The sequence below is a fragment of the Oryctolagus cuniculus genome, chromosome 16 (genome assembly GCF_051225735.1).
Source record: "Oryctolagus cuniculus isolate XC-2025 breed Fujian yellow rabbit chromosome 16, ASM5122573v1, whole genome shotgun sequence".
NCBI classification, from domain to species: Eukaryota; Metazoa; Chordata; class Mammalia; order Lagomorpha; family Leporidae; genus Oryctolagus; species Oryctolagus cuniculus.
In genome coordinates, this window is record NC_142882.1 from 91,355,457 (window position 1) to 91,369,909 (window position 14,453).

Genomic DNA, 14,453 nt, shown 5'->3' on the forward strand with positions numbered 1-14,453 from the left:
AGGAACCGTGCTGGGGCACCGACAAGGAAGGGGAGATCAGTTCTGCCTAAGGCGATATGAAAGGTGAACTTGAATCTGCCCGGGGCCCGCCCTAAAGGCCACCCCTGAGGATCACCCTGAGGCCAGGCATTACCCTCCGCCTGGCTTGAGCTGATGGGTCTAACTCCTGCCCACCTGGGAATAAACTGAGATACAGACATGTGCCAGGTTCCCAGAGCACTTTGGGTTCCAACCATCTCAGGAAGGGCTCTCTTCCCTGTAAGACGAGAAAGGCCAGCTCCGCAGTGCGGCACAGCTGGGGCTGATGGAGCTCCAGTGGGACCCACATCACCCCGGTCCCTGACCAGAGAGTGCTCTGCAACTTGAAGGCCAGGAGAGGGAGGAGAGGGAGGGCGGAGGCAGCACTACTGCACTGACAGTAAAGAATCTGTGAATCACCCCAAGGCCTGCAGAGTGTGCTGCATTTTCTAGAAGCCTCACTGGTGCGGTGCTGCTCTCCTGTGCTCAGGACAGACACCCTGACCATGCTGTCCTCTCTCCCGCCTCTCGCCATCTCTGGGAGTACCTGACAGAGGAGCACACTGGGGACACTTGGTTGCATAACGAACCATAACCCCAGTTTGGTCAGGCCTTTTCTTGCAGACGTAGGGAGCTGAGATGCAGGGCCCTGCACTGGGACCAGGAGGCTGGTCCTTGGCTCTGGGGACTTGTGACGGAGGTGGGATGGACCGCAGGACACCAGGATTCCCTTGATGAGACCCCAGCCAATTTCCCAGCTAGAAAGAGGGCCTTTCACACAGGATGCTGTGACTATCCTTAGTCACATCTGTCTGGGGCTGCTCCACAGCAATCCTGTGACTGCTTGTGAGTAAAACAGTGCAAGCAGGGTAGTTAATGACCAGGATGGAAGTAGTCAGTAAAACAAACAGCAAAAGAGAAAAAGTAACCCCAGCCAAGCTGCCCAGATCCCATAACAGTGCCTGACTGGTCACAAGACCCCGCTGAGCGTCCAGTGGCCAGCGTGTGTGCGCAGCCACCCTGACCCCCAGGTGCCTTCCGGGGCCTTGGGACTATGTGGCATCTGCAGCAGAGGCAGCACGTATGACCAGAAGCAGGAAAGCACTGGGCAGCTGATGGCCGGGCTGCCATCAGCCCACGGGCCAGAGTGGCCTGGCTCTTTCCTAGGCGTGACAGCAGGGAGAGAGGAGGGAGCAAAGGCACAAGGCTCAAGGCATCAGGCCATGGGACCGTCCACGCCCCAGCTGGCCGGGTGATCTGCTGCCTCGCTTTTCCCAGGAGCTCTGCACCTGACCCTGGTTTCCTAAAGGGGGCGAGGGCCGGTGGCAGCGAGTGGACCCCCGCCCTCAGTAGAGCCCCCACCCAAGGTTGGACTGTGGGTCCCACACCCGCGCGTTTCCAGGGGTTCAAAGATGAGAATCCCATTTCAGGGCTCACTGGTACGGAGACAGTGGACGTTTCTCCCTGTGTCCGAGGAAAGAAGCCATTCCTGGGTCAAGATGCAAGCGGGGGCTCCCGCTGGACGGCGCGGCCTTCCATCAAAGCGAATCGCAGACGCCTGTGGTGGGAGAGAGCAGGAGGGAGGGGAAGGGAAGGACGCGGCCGCGCCGTCTGTGTGTCTCTGAGTTCCTCGCGCCGCGCGCCCTCACCTCCAGCTTTCCCGACCGAAACGGGCAAAAGCCCCCAAGCGTCTGCGCAGCTCACGCGGCCCCCGAATCTCAAACCCAGCACCATTTGGTTTAGATTTCCGGACAGCGGCAAAACGAACCTGTCTGTCCCCAGAGAGCAAAGCCCGAGGGGGCCAATCAGGGAGGAAGAAATTAAAGGGGGGAGAAAAAACCTGGAAAAGGCCAGTATGCAAGGTCCGGCGGAGGCCGGGTGAGGAGCCGGGAGGACGGCGGCAGGCGGGGCTGGGGCGGCCGCGCGCGCCCCTGCCAGGTGGCTCGGGCGCCCGCGAGGTCCCTCCGCCCCGGGCCAGCACGGCCGCCGCGGCTCCGCGGCCGAACGGGGGCAGCCGAGGAACGCGCGGGGCGCCCAGCGCGCGGGAGGCGGCTGCGGCAGGAGGAGGCGGGAGGCGGCGCGCTGGCTCCACGCCGGCCTGTGCCATTCGCCCGCCGGCCGCGCTCCGGGTATCTGTTCTCCGTCCGACGCGCCGCGGCCGCCTGGCCTGGAAAGCTCCCCGAGACCCGCGGAGAGGAGCGAGGCGGGGCCCGGGCGCTCCCCAGGGCGCACTTCGTGGCCGAGACGCGGGGCCGCAGACCCTGGGATGAGCTGCGCAGGGCAGCGCGGCCACTGACGCGAGCTGGGGCCGCGACCACCCGCCGCTGGACGCGTGAGGAGCGAGCGCCCGGAGACGCCCTAGCCCGGAGCGCGCGCCGGGCGGAGCGCGCAGGTGGGGCTGCGCTGCCCGCCGTCCGCCGCGCGCGGGTCCCCGGCCACTGGAGGATGGGCGCCAGCGCCCCGGGGCCGCGCCCGCCGCGAGTCTGGCGTCCGGCCGGCGCCCCGCGCTCATGTATGTAGGCTGCGCGCCCGTCCGCAGGGGTGAGGGTGCATGGAGAGGGTGCGCCGCCCAGCTGCTCGCGAGGGGACCCCGTTCCCCGGCCCAAGTTTAAGGTCTGCCGGGCTGCGGCCAGCGAGCAGAGGGAGGACAGGACCCGGGTCCAAATGGAGGGGGTGCAGGGGAGGGCGCAGCAGGAGGGCGATGTTGGGGCCTCGAGGCGGGGACAGGCTGGGTGGCCCGCGCCTCGCGGTGCCTGAGGTCCTCTCGGCCCCTTTGGGCGGAAAAAACTTTGGGATCCAGAGAGGCTGGCGGGGATCTGGGGAGAAAGAGGGGCCCACCGCCCGCCCGCTTCCTCGAGTCCGGGCCTCTCCGCGCGCACCCCTCGGTGCTCCAGCGCCACGACCCCTCCTCGGTAGAAGCCCTGCCTCGACTGAGCGCTGCGTCCGCCACCGGGGGCCACCCGGGGGCGCAGGGGGCGGAGAAGCCGAAGCCTGGGGAATCCCAGACTCCGACTGCCGCGGAGGCGCCGCAGGCGTGGGGAGTGGGGAAGGGGCATGTCTCCCGGGACCAAGGCGTTAGCGAAGTTGTGCCCACGACGGGAGTCCCGGGGTCCCCTCCCTTTCCCTGCACAAACCCCCAGGGTAGGCGCGAACTTCGCTCTCCCTGCACGTCCGTCCGTCTCCAACTCCGCTGCGGAACCCTGCACTGGCTAACCCCTGGGAAAGGCGGCCGGGACCGGGGCGGGGGTGCCCGCACGGGGTGGCTCCCGGGCGGGCTCCGCGGGGGCGCGGGCCCGCCCTCCGCGCCCGGCCCTCCCCAGGGCCAGCCGCCACTCCGGGGGAACGCTCCGCCGCCCAGGCTTCTCCCTGGACGTCGCTCCCAGCGCATTCCTCCAAATGCGGGATGGCCGAGGCCCCCGGCTGCGCGCCTACTCCGGGCGGGCCGCCCCCGCCTCCGCCCCCGGAGCCCAGCGGTGCGGGAGCCCGGCGGCGCCGGGCCGGGAGGGGGCCGCGGCGGGCCGGGGCGCGCGGGCCGCGGGGCTCAGTTGTGCTGCTGTTCTCTCCGCAGGGACGGCGGCTCCCGGCTGGCGGCGGCGCGCCCGCGGGCTGTGAATGCGACTCGCCCATCGGCCGCGCTCCCCGCCCGCCCGCCGGGACGTGGTAGGGGATGCCCAGCTCCACTGCGATGGCAGTTGGCGCTCTCTCCAGCTCCCTGCTGGTCACCTGCTGCCTGATGGTGGTTCTGTGTAGCCCGAGCATCCCGCTGGAGAAGCTGGCCCGGGCGCCGGAGCAGCCGGGCCAGGAGAAGCGCGAGCACGCGTCTCGGGACGGCCCGGGGCGGGTGAGCGAGCTCGGGCGCGCCGCGAGGGACGAAGGCAGCAGCGGCCGGGACTGGCGGAGCAAGAGCAGCCGCGGGCTCTCGGGCCGGGAGGCGTGGAGCAGGCAGAAGCAGGCCTGGGCCGCCCAGGGCGGGGGCGCCAAGGCCGGGGACCTGCAGGTGCGGCCCCGCGGGGACACCCCGCAGGGGGAGCCCTTGGCCGCGGCCGCCCAGGACGCCACCAGCCCAGACCTGGCGCCCACGCCGGAGCCTCCCGAGGAGTACGCGTACCCGGACTACCGCGGCAAGGGATGCGTGGACGAGAGCGGCTTCGTGTACGCCATCGGAGAGAAGTTCGCGCCGGGCCCGTCGGCCTGCCCGTGCCTCTGCACCGAGGAGGGGCCGCTGTGCGCGCAGCCAGAGTGCCCGCGGCTGCACCCGCGCTGCATCCACGTCGACACGAGCCAGTGCTGCCCACAGTGCAAGGAGAGGAAGAGCTACTGCGAGTTCCGGGGCAAGACCTACCAGACTTTGGCCGAGTTCGTGGTAAGAGGCTGGCGCCTGCAGCGCGTACCCCGCTTCCGGGAAGGGGTGGAGCCGCCCGGGGTCCAAGGGTTCTTGGGGTAGAGGGCGTCGTGCTCCCGGCCGTCTAGGGCGCCCTCGTCCTCCGCTTGCGGAGACCCTCGGCCCTCCACTGAGCCGGCTCTTTGCGGGCCCGCCGCTCCCGGTTTTCCTGAGCGCGGCACCGGCCATTGGCTGCACTTGGGCTGTTAATTCACCGCTCTTTGGAGGTGCTGCCGGTGAGTGCCGCCTGCGGTGTGCAAACACGGCCGTTCACCTTGCCGTTTGGTGAGGAAGGGGACACCGGCCCTACCAGTAAGCCGTGTGCCTGTGTTGTGCGTTCAGGGCATCGTGCGACGGTTCTGAAAGCCGAGAGGAAAAACGTCGGCTCCGTGGGTGCCAACATGGTGGGCGGCCCAGCCGAGCAGTCGGGTTGACGGTGGAGAATTGTGTCAGAATGGCAGCAGCAGCAGCCACAGGCGGGCGGGCTCCAGGCTGTGCTTGCCACGTGCGTGCCCTTAGTGACAGCTCGCACCGTGCCAGAGGGAGGTGGGTCAGCCGTCTCCATTACGCAGACTAGTACGCGGCGCACGAAGCGGTTACACCACGTGCTGAAGGCCAGGCGGTTCCTGGGAAGCAGATGCATGAGTCAGAGCACGGAGCTCCACTCCCCACCTCCTGCTTTCAGCCCTGACCATGTGAACCGGAGCCATGTGAACAGGAGCCCAGGCCCGGTGGGGCGCAGGTGCGCAGGGCAGAGCCGTCCAGCACGCAAGCGCGGGAGTGAGGAGAAAACCTCTGCTCAGCTGTTCAGGGACCACACGTGGGTGCTCACAGCCGGCTGACCTGAGGCTTGCCTGGACTCTGACCTGCAGAGGGCGTCCTGGAGCCTGCAGCCCCCAACCATGCCAGGGCCCAGGACAATAGGGTGCTCTGAGATGTACCCCAGGGAGGTGCAGAGCCCGGGGTTCCACATGTGTGAGCCCAGGAGGGAAAGATGTGTAGATTATGTGCACAGTGTGGGGAGAGCTGGGGATTTGAGTCAGGAAACCTGGGTGTCCATTCCTGGCTTTGCCATGGGCCAGTTACGTGTCCCTCTGGGCTTCTGTAGGGAAAGAGCAGCTGTCCAGAGCATTTATGTCCTGGGACAGGAAGGAGGGGGGCACGAGTCGTTTCACTATCTCACAGGCAGGGGGTGCTCCAGGCACCCATTGTTTCATTGTCTCCTGAGGCAGGGGACACTCCAAGAATGCATTGTTTTGCCTCTCAGGCAGGGGGTGCTGCAGGCACGCATTGTTTTGCCTCACAGGCAGGGGGTGCTGCAGGCAGGCATGCACTGCTTCATTGTCTCCTGGGGCAGGGGGGCTTTAGGCATGCGTCCTTTCATGGTCTCAGGCAGGGGCCCTCCAGGAACACGTTGTTTCTTAGGTTCACAGGAAGGAGGTGCCCCAGACACATTGTTGTTCAGTCTCACAGGCAGGGGGCGCTCCAGGCACCTTGTTGTTCAGTCTCACAGGCAGGGGGCGCTCCAGGGATGCAGTTTCTTAGTCTCACAGGCAGGGGGTGCTCCAGGAACATTGTTGTTCAATCTCACAGGCAGGGGGCGCTCCAGGCACCTTGTTGTTCAATCTCACAGGCAGGGGGTGCCCCAGACACATTGTTGTTCAATCTCACAGGCAGGAGGTGCCCCAGACACATTGTTGTTCAATCTCACAGGCAGGGGGCGCTCCAGGCACCTTGTTCAGTCTCACAGGCAGGGGGCGCTCCAGGGATGCAGTTTCTTAATCTCACAGGCAGGGGGTGCTCCAGGCACATTGTTGTTCAATCTCACAGGCAGGGGTGCTCCAGGCACATTGTTGTTCAATCTCACAGGCAGGGGTGCTCCAGGCACATTGTTGTTCAATCTCACAGGCAGGGGTGCTCCAGGCACTCATTGTTGTTCAATCTCACAGGCAGGGATGCTCCAGGCACATTGTTGTTCAATCTCACAGGCAGGGGTGCTCCAGGCACATTGTTGTTCAATCTCACAGGCAGGGGTGCTCCAGGCATGTATTGTTGTTCAATCTCACAGGCAGGTTGTGCTCCAGGCACTCATTGTTGTTCAATCTCACAGGCAGGTTGTGCTCCAGGCACTCATTGTTGTTCAATCTCACAGGCAGGGGTGCTCCAGGCATGTATTGTTGTTCAATCTCACAGGCAGGGGGCACTCCAGGGATGCAGTTTCTTAATCTCACAGGCAGGGGGCGCTCCAGGCGTGTATTGTTGTTCAATCTCACAGGCAGGGGGCGCTCCAGGCGTGTATTGTTGTTCAATCTCACAGGCAGGGGGCGCTCCAGGGATGCAGTTTCTTAATCTCACAGGCAGGGGGCGCTCCAGGCACATTGTTGTTCAATCTCACAGGCAGGGGTTGCTCCAGGCGTGTATTGTTGTTCAATCTCACAGGCAGGGGGCACTCCAGGCACATTGTTGTTCAATCTCACAGGCAGGGGGCGCTCCAGGCACGCATTGTTGCTCAGTCTCACAGGCAGGGGGCGCTCCAGGGACGTATTGGTTCACTGGACAGTCTGCCAGCAGCCCTTAGGAGAAAGAACCTCCGTGGGAATCCCACATGGAACAGGCAAGCACAGGGGGATGGAACCCTGCCTTCGGAGTGTGTCATCTACTGGGAAGTCCCAGGATGCCTCTCCAGGAAGGTGCACAGGACATGACAGCAGGGGTGCCCAGAGGAGGGGAGCTTCCATTTGGGCCAGGGACTGGGTCACAGGGACAGGCCCCAAAAGTGTTTTCCTTAGTGGTTTGGGGTTGTGAAATAATTGAACTTTTGCTGGATCAGAGATCAGCAGTTGGGTTTCTGCGAGTGACAGGAGCTGCTTGCAAGGTTCCTAGGTCCACTGTCATTTCTTAGAACTGCCCACTTCCCGGCCCGGCCTTCATCCACCTGGGATCGCGAGTACAGGGAAGAATTCACACGTCTGGGTTTAGTACCTCACCTTAAGTGCTGCAAGCCTGTGAGGGAGAGAGCGTGTGTGACTCCTGCTTGCAGAAACTGGTGGTCAGTACAGAGTGCGTCTTCAAACCCACGATCAGCAGTGATTCCAACAGAAGGAGGAGCAGAAAGAGGGACATCTTGGGAAGAATTAAAATACCAGTAAAATGATGGAGTGACTCTCCCATCTTCAAATGGCATCTGGTTCTTGGCTTCCACATGGGCATTACCTGATGCTAGGATGCATGCGTGCTGCCGTCAGCTGTGAACCGCGTTTTATGTTTGCTCGTTTCTGTGGCTGTCCAGAAAGCTGCTAGGCATTTTCCTGAGCTAGGTCCTGCAGCGTCAGTCTTGGGTTCCTGTGATGTGCAGATGGCACAGCGCTGTGTGTGTGTTGAAGGGATGAATGTAGAAGGGTATAGGATGAGCTGTGAGTGCTTGGGGTTTCTGGGGTGCAGGAATGGAGATTGGTGGTGGTGCAGAAGCAAGGCACGGCAGTCATTCAGGTCTGCTCTGGGAGCCCTGGGTTTCAGAGAGAAAACTGCAGTCTGTAGTTTGCATAGCACACAGCAGAGAAAATGAAACAGGAAAGCATTTTGTGTCTGAATTCAGATGGAGATTGTAATGCAACAGGGTCACGCTTGGAATAGTGTGTACCTTACCAAGGGAGCAGGCGACAGTGAGATTGTGTCTGCGCCTCCGTCCCTGGAGACACACAGCTCTTCCCTAGCCTGTTCTCTGTCGAGAGAGGAAATTACTACCGACGTTGGCTGGGTCCTCCTGTGGGTGTCTGATGGAGCAGAAGATAAAGCCCAAAGCCTGCCTGAGACGGGGCTGTGCAGTGCTCCTGGCTCTGGGAGAGCGGCTTCTGCCAGCTCCCTCGCTCGGGCACGGATTTCCTGCCACCTTCTCTGCCCAGTTCTCTGCTCCAGACCCATCTCTCCCTCACCCCGGCAAGACTCCCAGTCCTCACAGCCTCGCTGGTCTCCAGTAGGGCTTGGTAGAAGGCCTTGCTGATGCAACAAAATGCCACTAAGCTGTTACTAATAATGACAGTAATAGCCTCATTCCTGCAGGGATGGTTGTAACTTAATTTGCACATCCAAATACAAATGCAGTTAGTAGTAGAATTTACTCCGCTGACTCTTAAATTATACCAAATGTCTTGTTCTCCCACTCCGAGCCTGCATCTAACTGGATGAGGAAGCTGGCCTGTGGTTCGCATCTTTTGAACTAACGGGTGGTGTTTTCATCTGTTTGCAGCTTCCTAGGGTGCATTTGTCGGCTGAGGCTGCCGTGACACATGCCACAGACCTCGTGGCTCATGCAGTGGCCATGGATTGTCTCACAGGCCTGGGGGTTGGGAGTCCAAGGGCATGATATCTCTGCGGTGGGGAGCTCCAGCTGAGGCTCCTCCCCTCAGCTGGTCCATGCTGCCCTCGCCCTGGGCCTGCATGTGGTCAGGGCTCTGCACACGTCTGTGTCCAGATGTCCTTGGCTGCTAAAGATAGACGTCCTGCTAGATTGGGATCCTTAGTGACTGCATTCTAACGTAACCCCCTCTTCAAAGACCCGGCTGCAAATGCAGTCCCATTCTGGGGTATTGGGAGTTAGCGCTCTGATGTGTGAATTCGGGGAGTCCCCAAGTTCAGGCTATAACACAGGGTGTCAAGGGCCAGAGTTGACCTTGGAGAATGGGGCCCAGGGAGATGGGAGCAGTACTCTGGTGGGAGGGGGGGGTGCATCAAAAGTTTGGAAGAATGTGTGTTCACAAAGGCATTGAGTGGTGTTGAGCTAAATTCCAGGTGCACACCCCTAGGGGGCCTACCTTGACCATTCTGTGCCCTGTGCTCCGTTCTGGACGCCCTCTAGTTCTTGTCTTCCTTGAGTCCTTGTATCATAGGTAATGAAAGGTGATCAGGGGGCTGCTGAGCAGTTTAAATTCACTCCTGCTGCCCACTATCCAGTTCAGAAACAAATCGAGTTTGAAATTGATTAATAAGTTGTGCTCCCATCCTTGGAATCCTGGTCCCCATTGTGGGAAGGGGGCTTGTGGAGGATTTGCAGACTGGTTTTGCTGTCTGTGGACCCCAGCGGATTGCACACCGCTCTGTGAAATAACTTGGTACAGGGCAGCCAGAGCTCCAGTCGCTTTGGCTAGGGATGGGGTCAGCTCCGCGCATCAGCACTGCTTGTCACGACATCAGGAGCTGGCAATAGTGTATTTCTTTACAGAGAAAGAAGAAATGAATTATTGATGAGTGCTGTTTGCGATGCTGTCCTCCAGCGCCTAAAAACAACCGAAGGAGGGAGGTGATGGCCCGCTGGGTTAGACCAGCCCACCTGCCCCGCCTCCGTGTCTGACTGCCGGTTACCTCGGCACAAAATCTCATTTCTAGACTTCCGTCAATGGAAGAAGACTCTGACGAGGCCGTGGAGTCCAGACCTCCATCTAAGCAGGTCTCTATTGCAAGGAGGGAAGGCGCTGGTAAAGAGACAGACGGGATCATACGCCCTTTCCGTCTCACAGGGTTCCGTTCTGTGGCTGCTGTTCCGGCAGGAGGCAGTGCTGCTGGTGCCTGTCCTCTCCAGGGAAGTGGGTCCATGCTGCTTCCTGTTTATCAGTCCAAGGCCTGTACTGGGGCTGCCTCTGGCTTTGTTTTGCTTCTGAGTATGATTTCACAGGCCTGGACTTCTCAGGCCCTGCCTTTGTCGGAAGTCATCTAAACAGTAATAATTTGAGAAGTGGGAGAGGAACGCATGCAGACTTTCAGATGTGTCTCTGCCTCGGTGGGAGCCTCACACGTTTAACTGTTGCTCATGTGCGTGCCCCGGTCCCCAGTATTTGATGTGTAAGAGTGCTGGACTCAGCATTCTGACATTTAGCATTTTCTCACAGCTAGAAGGGAGCCGATGCATATATGTATTGCCTATATTTTCAGAATATTACCTTTCTCTTGGTAATGTCTGCAGTGGACTGATGAGTTGGTGCTATAGTCTTTATCCTAAAGTAAAGAAATCTAAAGTGCAAAAAAGTGCAGAGGCTTAGTGGCCCAGGGCTAGTAAAGGGGTGCACCAGGATTGGGGTCCCGGTAGGCCTGACTGCGGTTGAGTTCTCCCAGCCCTGGGACAGCAGGGCTGGCGTTTTGGGTGTGGTGGAGAGAATTTCAGTTGTCTGCAGAAAGGACAATGTACTCAGGCGTGGGCAGCATGGTGCACATGTGTGTCCCATAAATGGTCATCCAGGTCACCGTTCATGTCTGTGTTCTGCAAAGCATGAAGCACTGAGTTGCAGTGAGAATAAAAGCAGCGAACCCAGCTGTTCTAGAAGGCGAGCAGGAAGACTCCAGCTGGACCCTGGAGGGTTCTGGTGGACACTGGACAGCGGTCACAGGGGTGTGTTCCGGTGGACAGTGGACATGGGCGAGGATTCTGGCAGAGCAGACTCAGGGAGGGGACTCAGGTGTACAGAGGACATGGGATGCTTCCACTGGCAGTGGCCACGGGAGAATTTCTGTAGACGGTGGATGAAGGGGAGAGTTCTAATGAGTGGCCAGAGGGGAGGGAGGATTCTGCTGGAGTGGACCCAGGGGACAGTTCTGGTGGAATGCACACATGGAGAGGACATGGGGAGGATTTAGGTAGATATTGGGTGCAGGGGAAGGTCCCAGTGGATAGTGGACACAGAGCAGGGGCCCAGAGAGCAGTGGATGCAGTGGAGAGTTCTGGTGGACAGTGGACACTGGGGAAGATTGTAGTGGACAGGGGAGTATTATGACGGACAGAGAACACAGAGGAAGAGTCCAGTGGCCACAATTGGATCTTGGTGAAGTAGACACAACACTGGTTCTCTGGATTTGGGCAGGCCCACGGTGCGGATCGGGGCAGGGCCAGGGTGATGGTCGGGGGTGGTCATGATCAAGGGCCAGGCAGGAATGTAGCAGTGGTCGGGGGGCTGGAGCATGGCCATGGCCAGGTGGACAGGATGCAGTGATGGCCTGACCCCCACGGGGCAGCCAGATCAAGCCCAAGGTGGAGTTCTGCCCAGCTGTCAGTGTGCAAGGCACTTATTTGACCGGTGTGACTATTTAACAAGTGAGAGGTTTCCATAAATACCCAGCTTGCTGATGTCTGTGACTGTGGGACGCATCCTGGGTGGCAGCTGTGCTGGAGCTGAGCAGGGCGGCCCTTTGTGGGCACCTGCTCCCAGTCAACCAACCTGCACCCAGTGGGCCTGTGACTGACCACGGGCCTGTAGACACAAAATGTGATGCAGTGTCACCTTGGAAAACCCAGGCCAGTGGTGTCCAGAGCCAGCTTGGGGACCCCAGCCACACTCTCACACCCTGCCCCCTCGCTGTTGGCCGTGGTATGAGCGGGTGGTACCCTGCACGTCTCTCAGGCAGGCGGGGATAGTGAGCTGCCTCGAGTGCAGCTGGAACACCTGCACCCAATATCTACCTAACTCCTCCCCATGTCCTCTCCATGTGTGCATTCCACCAGAACTGTCCCCTGGGCCCACTCCAGCAGAATCCTCCCTCCCCTGCTCCTTGAGCTGCTGTGGACGTTGCGGACACTGAGCGTGGACGTTAAGTGCTGCCACCAGTGCCCTGGCAGGAGGTGGTGCACCCTGCACTCCGTGCCTGGCAAGACCTGCGGCAGGACAGACTGCAGGCGCTCTGGCCGTCACGGGGTGGCTCACAGGCTGAGTTTTCCTGCAAAGCTCTCGTTACTCAGATGCTATCTGCAAATCTAGAACGTTCCAGCAGAAGCCTCATTCCTGCCTTTGTTTGTTCTCAGTACCTTGAATGCTGTTTGCCAGACGGTGGGCGCCATCCCATGGATCCAGTGGGTCCCCCGACAGATGGCGGGGCTCTGAGGTGTGCAGTCGGGAGCCACTCGCTTGCTCTTGATTAATAACAGACTTTCTGACTGGGACTGATTTCTGAGTGACGTGGGAGTCCTGGGCAGACGCCTTAGGGCAAGGAGCAGCGATCGTCTCAGACGTCACTGCTGTGGGCTGGAGCGAAGGGTGCCGTCCGCGTCCCCGTGGCTGGAATCCTGCTCCAGGGCCGAGGTCCTGGCAGCCGGCTCTCACTGCCGTTCTATTTCTGTCGAGCACTGGGGTGCGGCCAGGACACGGCTGCCTTCGAAGCTGCGGAGAGGAGAGGTGTCAGGATTGGCCGCTGGCCCTGGGCCTGTGGGAAAGCACAGGGATGGGCGTGGAATGCCGTGTTCTGTGCTTCCTGTCACAGAAGTGATGTGGCTGTACGTGGGAGCAGACCATTCCTTTGCTGGAGATACGGAAGCTGGCCTGAAAACCCACATTTGCAAAATCGGGGAAACATTGAATATCATGTGGAGCAGCTCTCTTTGACAGCACCGCCAAGGTGGTGAGGGACTAAGAGCAGTGAGCTCTGCAGGTGGCCGTGAAAACCCGGACAGCAGAGCCCCCCTGAGGAGGCCGCAGTCGGGGAGCACCTGTGGCTCCCGGGCGCTGGGACCTGTGATGCTACTGGGGCCAGGCTGGGACATGGGACAGGTCCAGCATCCCAGGTAGCAGGAATCCGACCCAGATCGACCTCATTACCCTCCAGAGAGCCTGCCTGGCAAAGGGGCAGTGTATGCGGGCACACACCCAGGAACACAGTGACCCTAAGGAAAGAGAAATGGGAATGTGTCCGCCCCAGCCACATCGCTGCGAGACGCAGAGCAGCCAGGGCCAAAGGGTGGCCACAGAGAGAGGCTGCTGCGTGGGGCACAGCACCAGCTGTGCTGGAGGGAGCTTCCTGTGACAGGAGCAAGCAGCACTGGAGGAAAGCAGAGAGAGAGGTGCTACCCAGCGCAGCATGGGGCAGGGGTTACCCAGCACAACCAGAGGATGTGATGCATCAGGGCAGGACTGCCCGCAGCACCAGCCTGGAAGTGTGAGGTGGAAACCTGGCTGCAGGCCTTGTGCTGTGTGTCCCTGGGGGTTGGTGAGGAGTCCCTGGGGAGGCAGCAGGTGTGCCTGTGCCTTGTGGGCATTGATTTGTCCTGCAGTGAGGCTTGAGTGGGCAACTGTGTACTAAACAGAGAGGCCCTTAAATAAAACGTCTGACGATCTTGGGGAAAAGGTACCAAGGGCCAGCTCAGCGTTCAACCGAGGTCGACGCAGGTCCCTGCTGCTGCCCAGGGCTGCCCATCCCAGGGCCACTGTGCTCCAGTTTTCCTGCCTGACCTGAAGGGAGAAGCAGGCTGCCCAGAAGGCGCTGGACATGCCTGGGCTCGGGGCCCTGCGGCGTGAGGAGCGCCTTGCTTCAGCCACACCCACGGGACCTTTGCTGTCCTTGTGTCGCCGCACAGTGCTTGCTTATATAATCTGCCTGTTTAGCTTGAAAACCAGTTTCTGTTTTCAGGATTTATTTATTTGAAAGGCAGAATTAGAGAGGAGACACACATAGACAGACAGACAACCACCCACACACACAAAAGAGAGAGAGAGAGAGGGAGAGAAATCCGTCTGCTGGTTCACTTCCCAGATGGCCACAATTGTGCATGCTGAGCCAGGCTAAAGCCAGGAGCCAGGAGCTTCATCCAGGTCTCCCGCTGGGGTGGCAGGAACCCAAACATTCAGGCCATCTTCTGTTTTTCTCAGGCCATTAGCAGGAAGCTGGCTCTGGAACCTGTGCGCATATGGGATGCTGGCATCGCAGGTGGCAGCTTTACCTGCTACGCCACAATGCCGGCCCCAGAAGAAAGTTTTTTATTTATAATTTGCTTTTGAATTCTGGTGCTTTGTAAAAAGGTATCTCAGTATGTGTGTGAGGAAGCTTGAAGCAAATGCTGTCACATTAGTGTAGGGAAGATCGCACGTTACTTAGCAGTTGCTTTGGTGCGTCAGGGGCTGTGCCTGCTGTCTGCTGACACCGGCGCTCCGTGGATGCAGGAGCCAGGCCAGTGCTCAGATGCCCTTGGCTGTAGCAGGTGGTCGGGAGGCTGCTGACGTCCCCTCGTCGCCAGGCGGGAGTGCTCTCGGCGCCTTCGCTCCCAGCTGCTGTGCTGTGGCTGGGCCGCACCTGCAGAGGTATA

The 14,453-nt window shown here is 60.3% G+C and overlaps 1 protein-coding gene across 1 annotated transcript in view; it reads left to right on the forward strand.

The window, feature by feature from the left end:
• Window positions 1-1,083: 1,083 nt before the first annotated feature.
• Window positions 1,084-14,453, forward strand: part of VWC2 (von Willebrand factor C domain containing 2) — a 101,888-nt gene continuing 88,518 nt past the window's right edge. Inside the window, exons 1-2 of the mRNA XM_017337642.4 lie at window positions 1,084-2,530; window positions 3,587-4,381. Coding sequence (XP_017193131.2) covers window positions 3,686-4,381 — 696 coding nt within the window. The 5' untranslated portion in view covers window positions 1,084-2,530; window positions 3,587-3,685. The remainder of the gene's footprint in view (window positions 2,531-3,586; window positions 4,382-14,453) is intronic.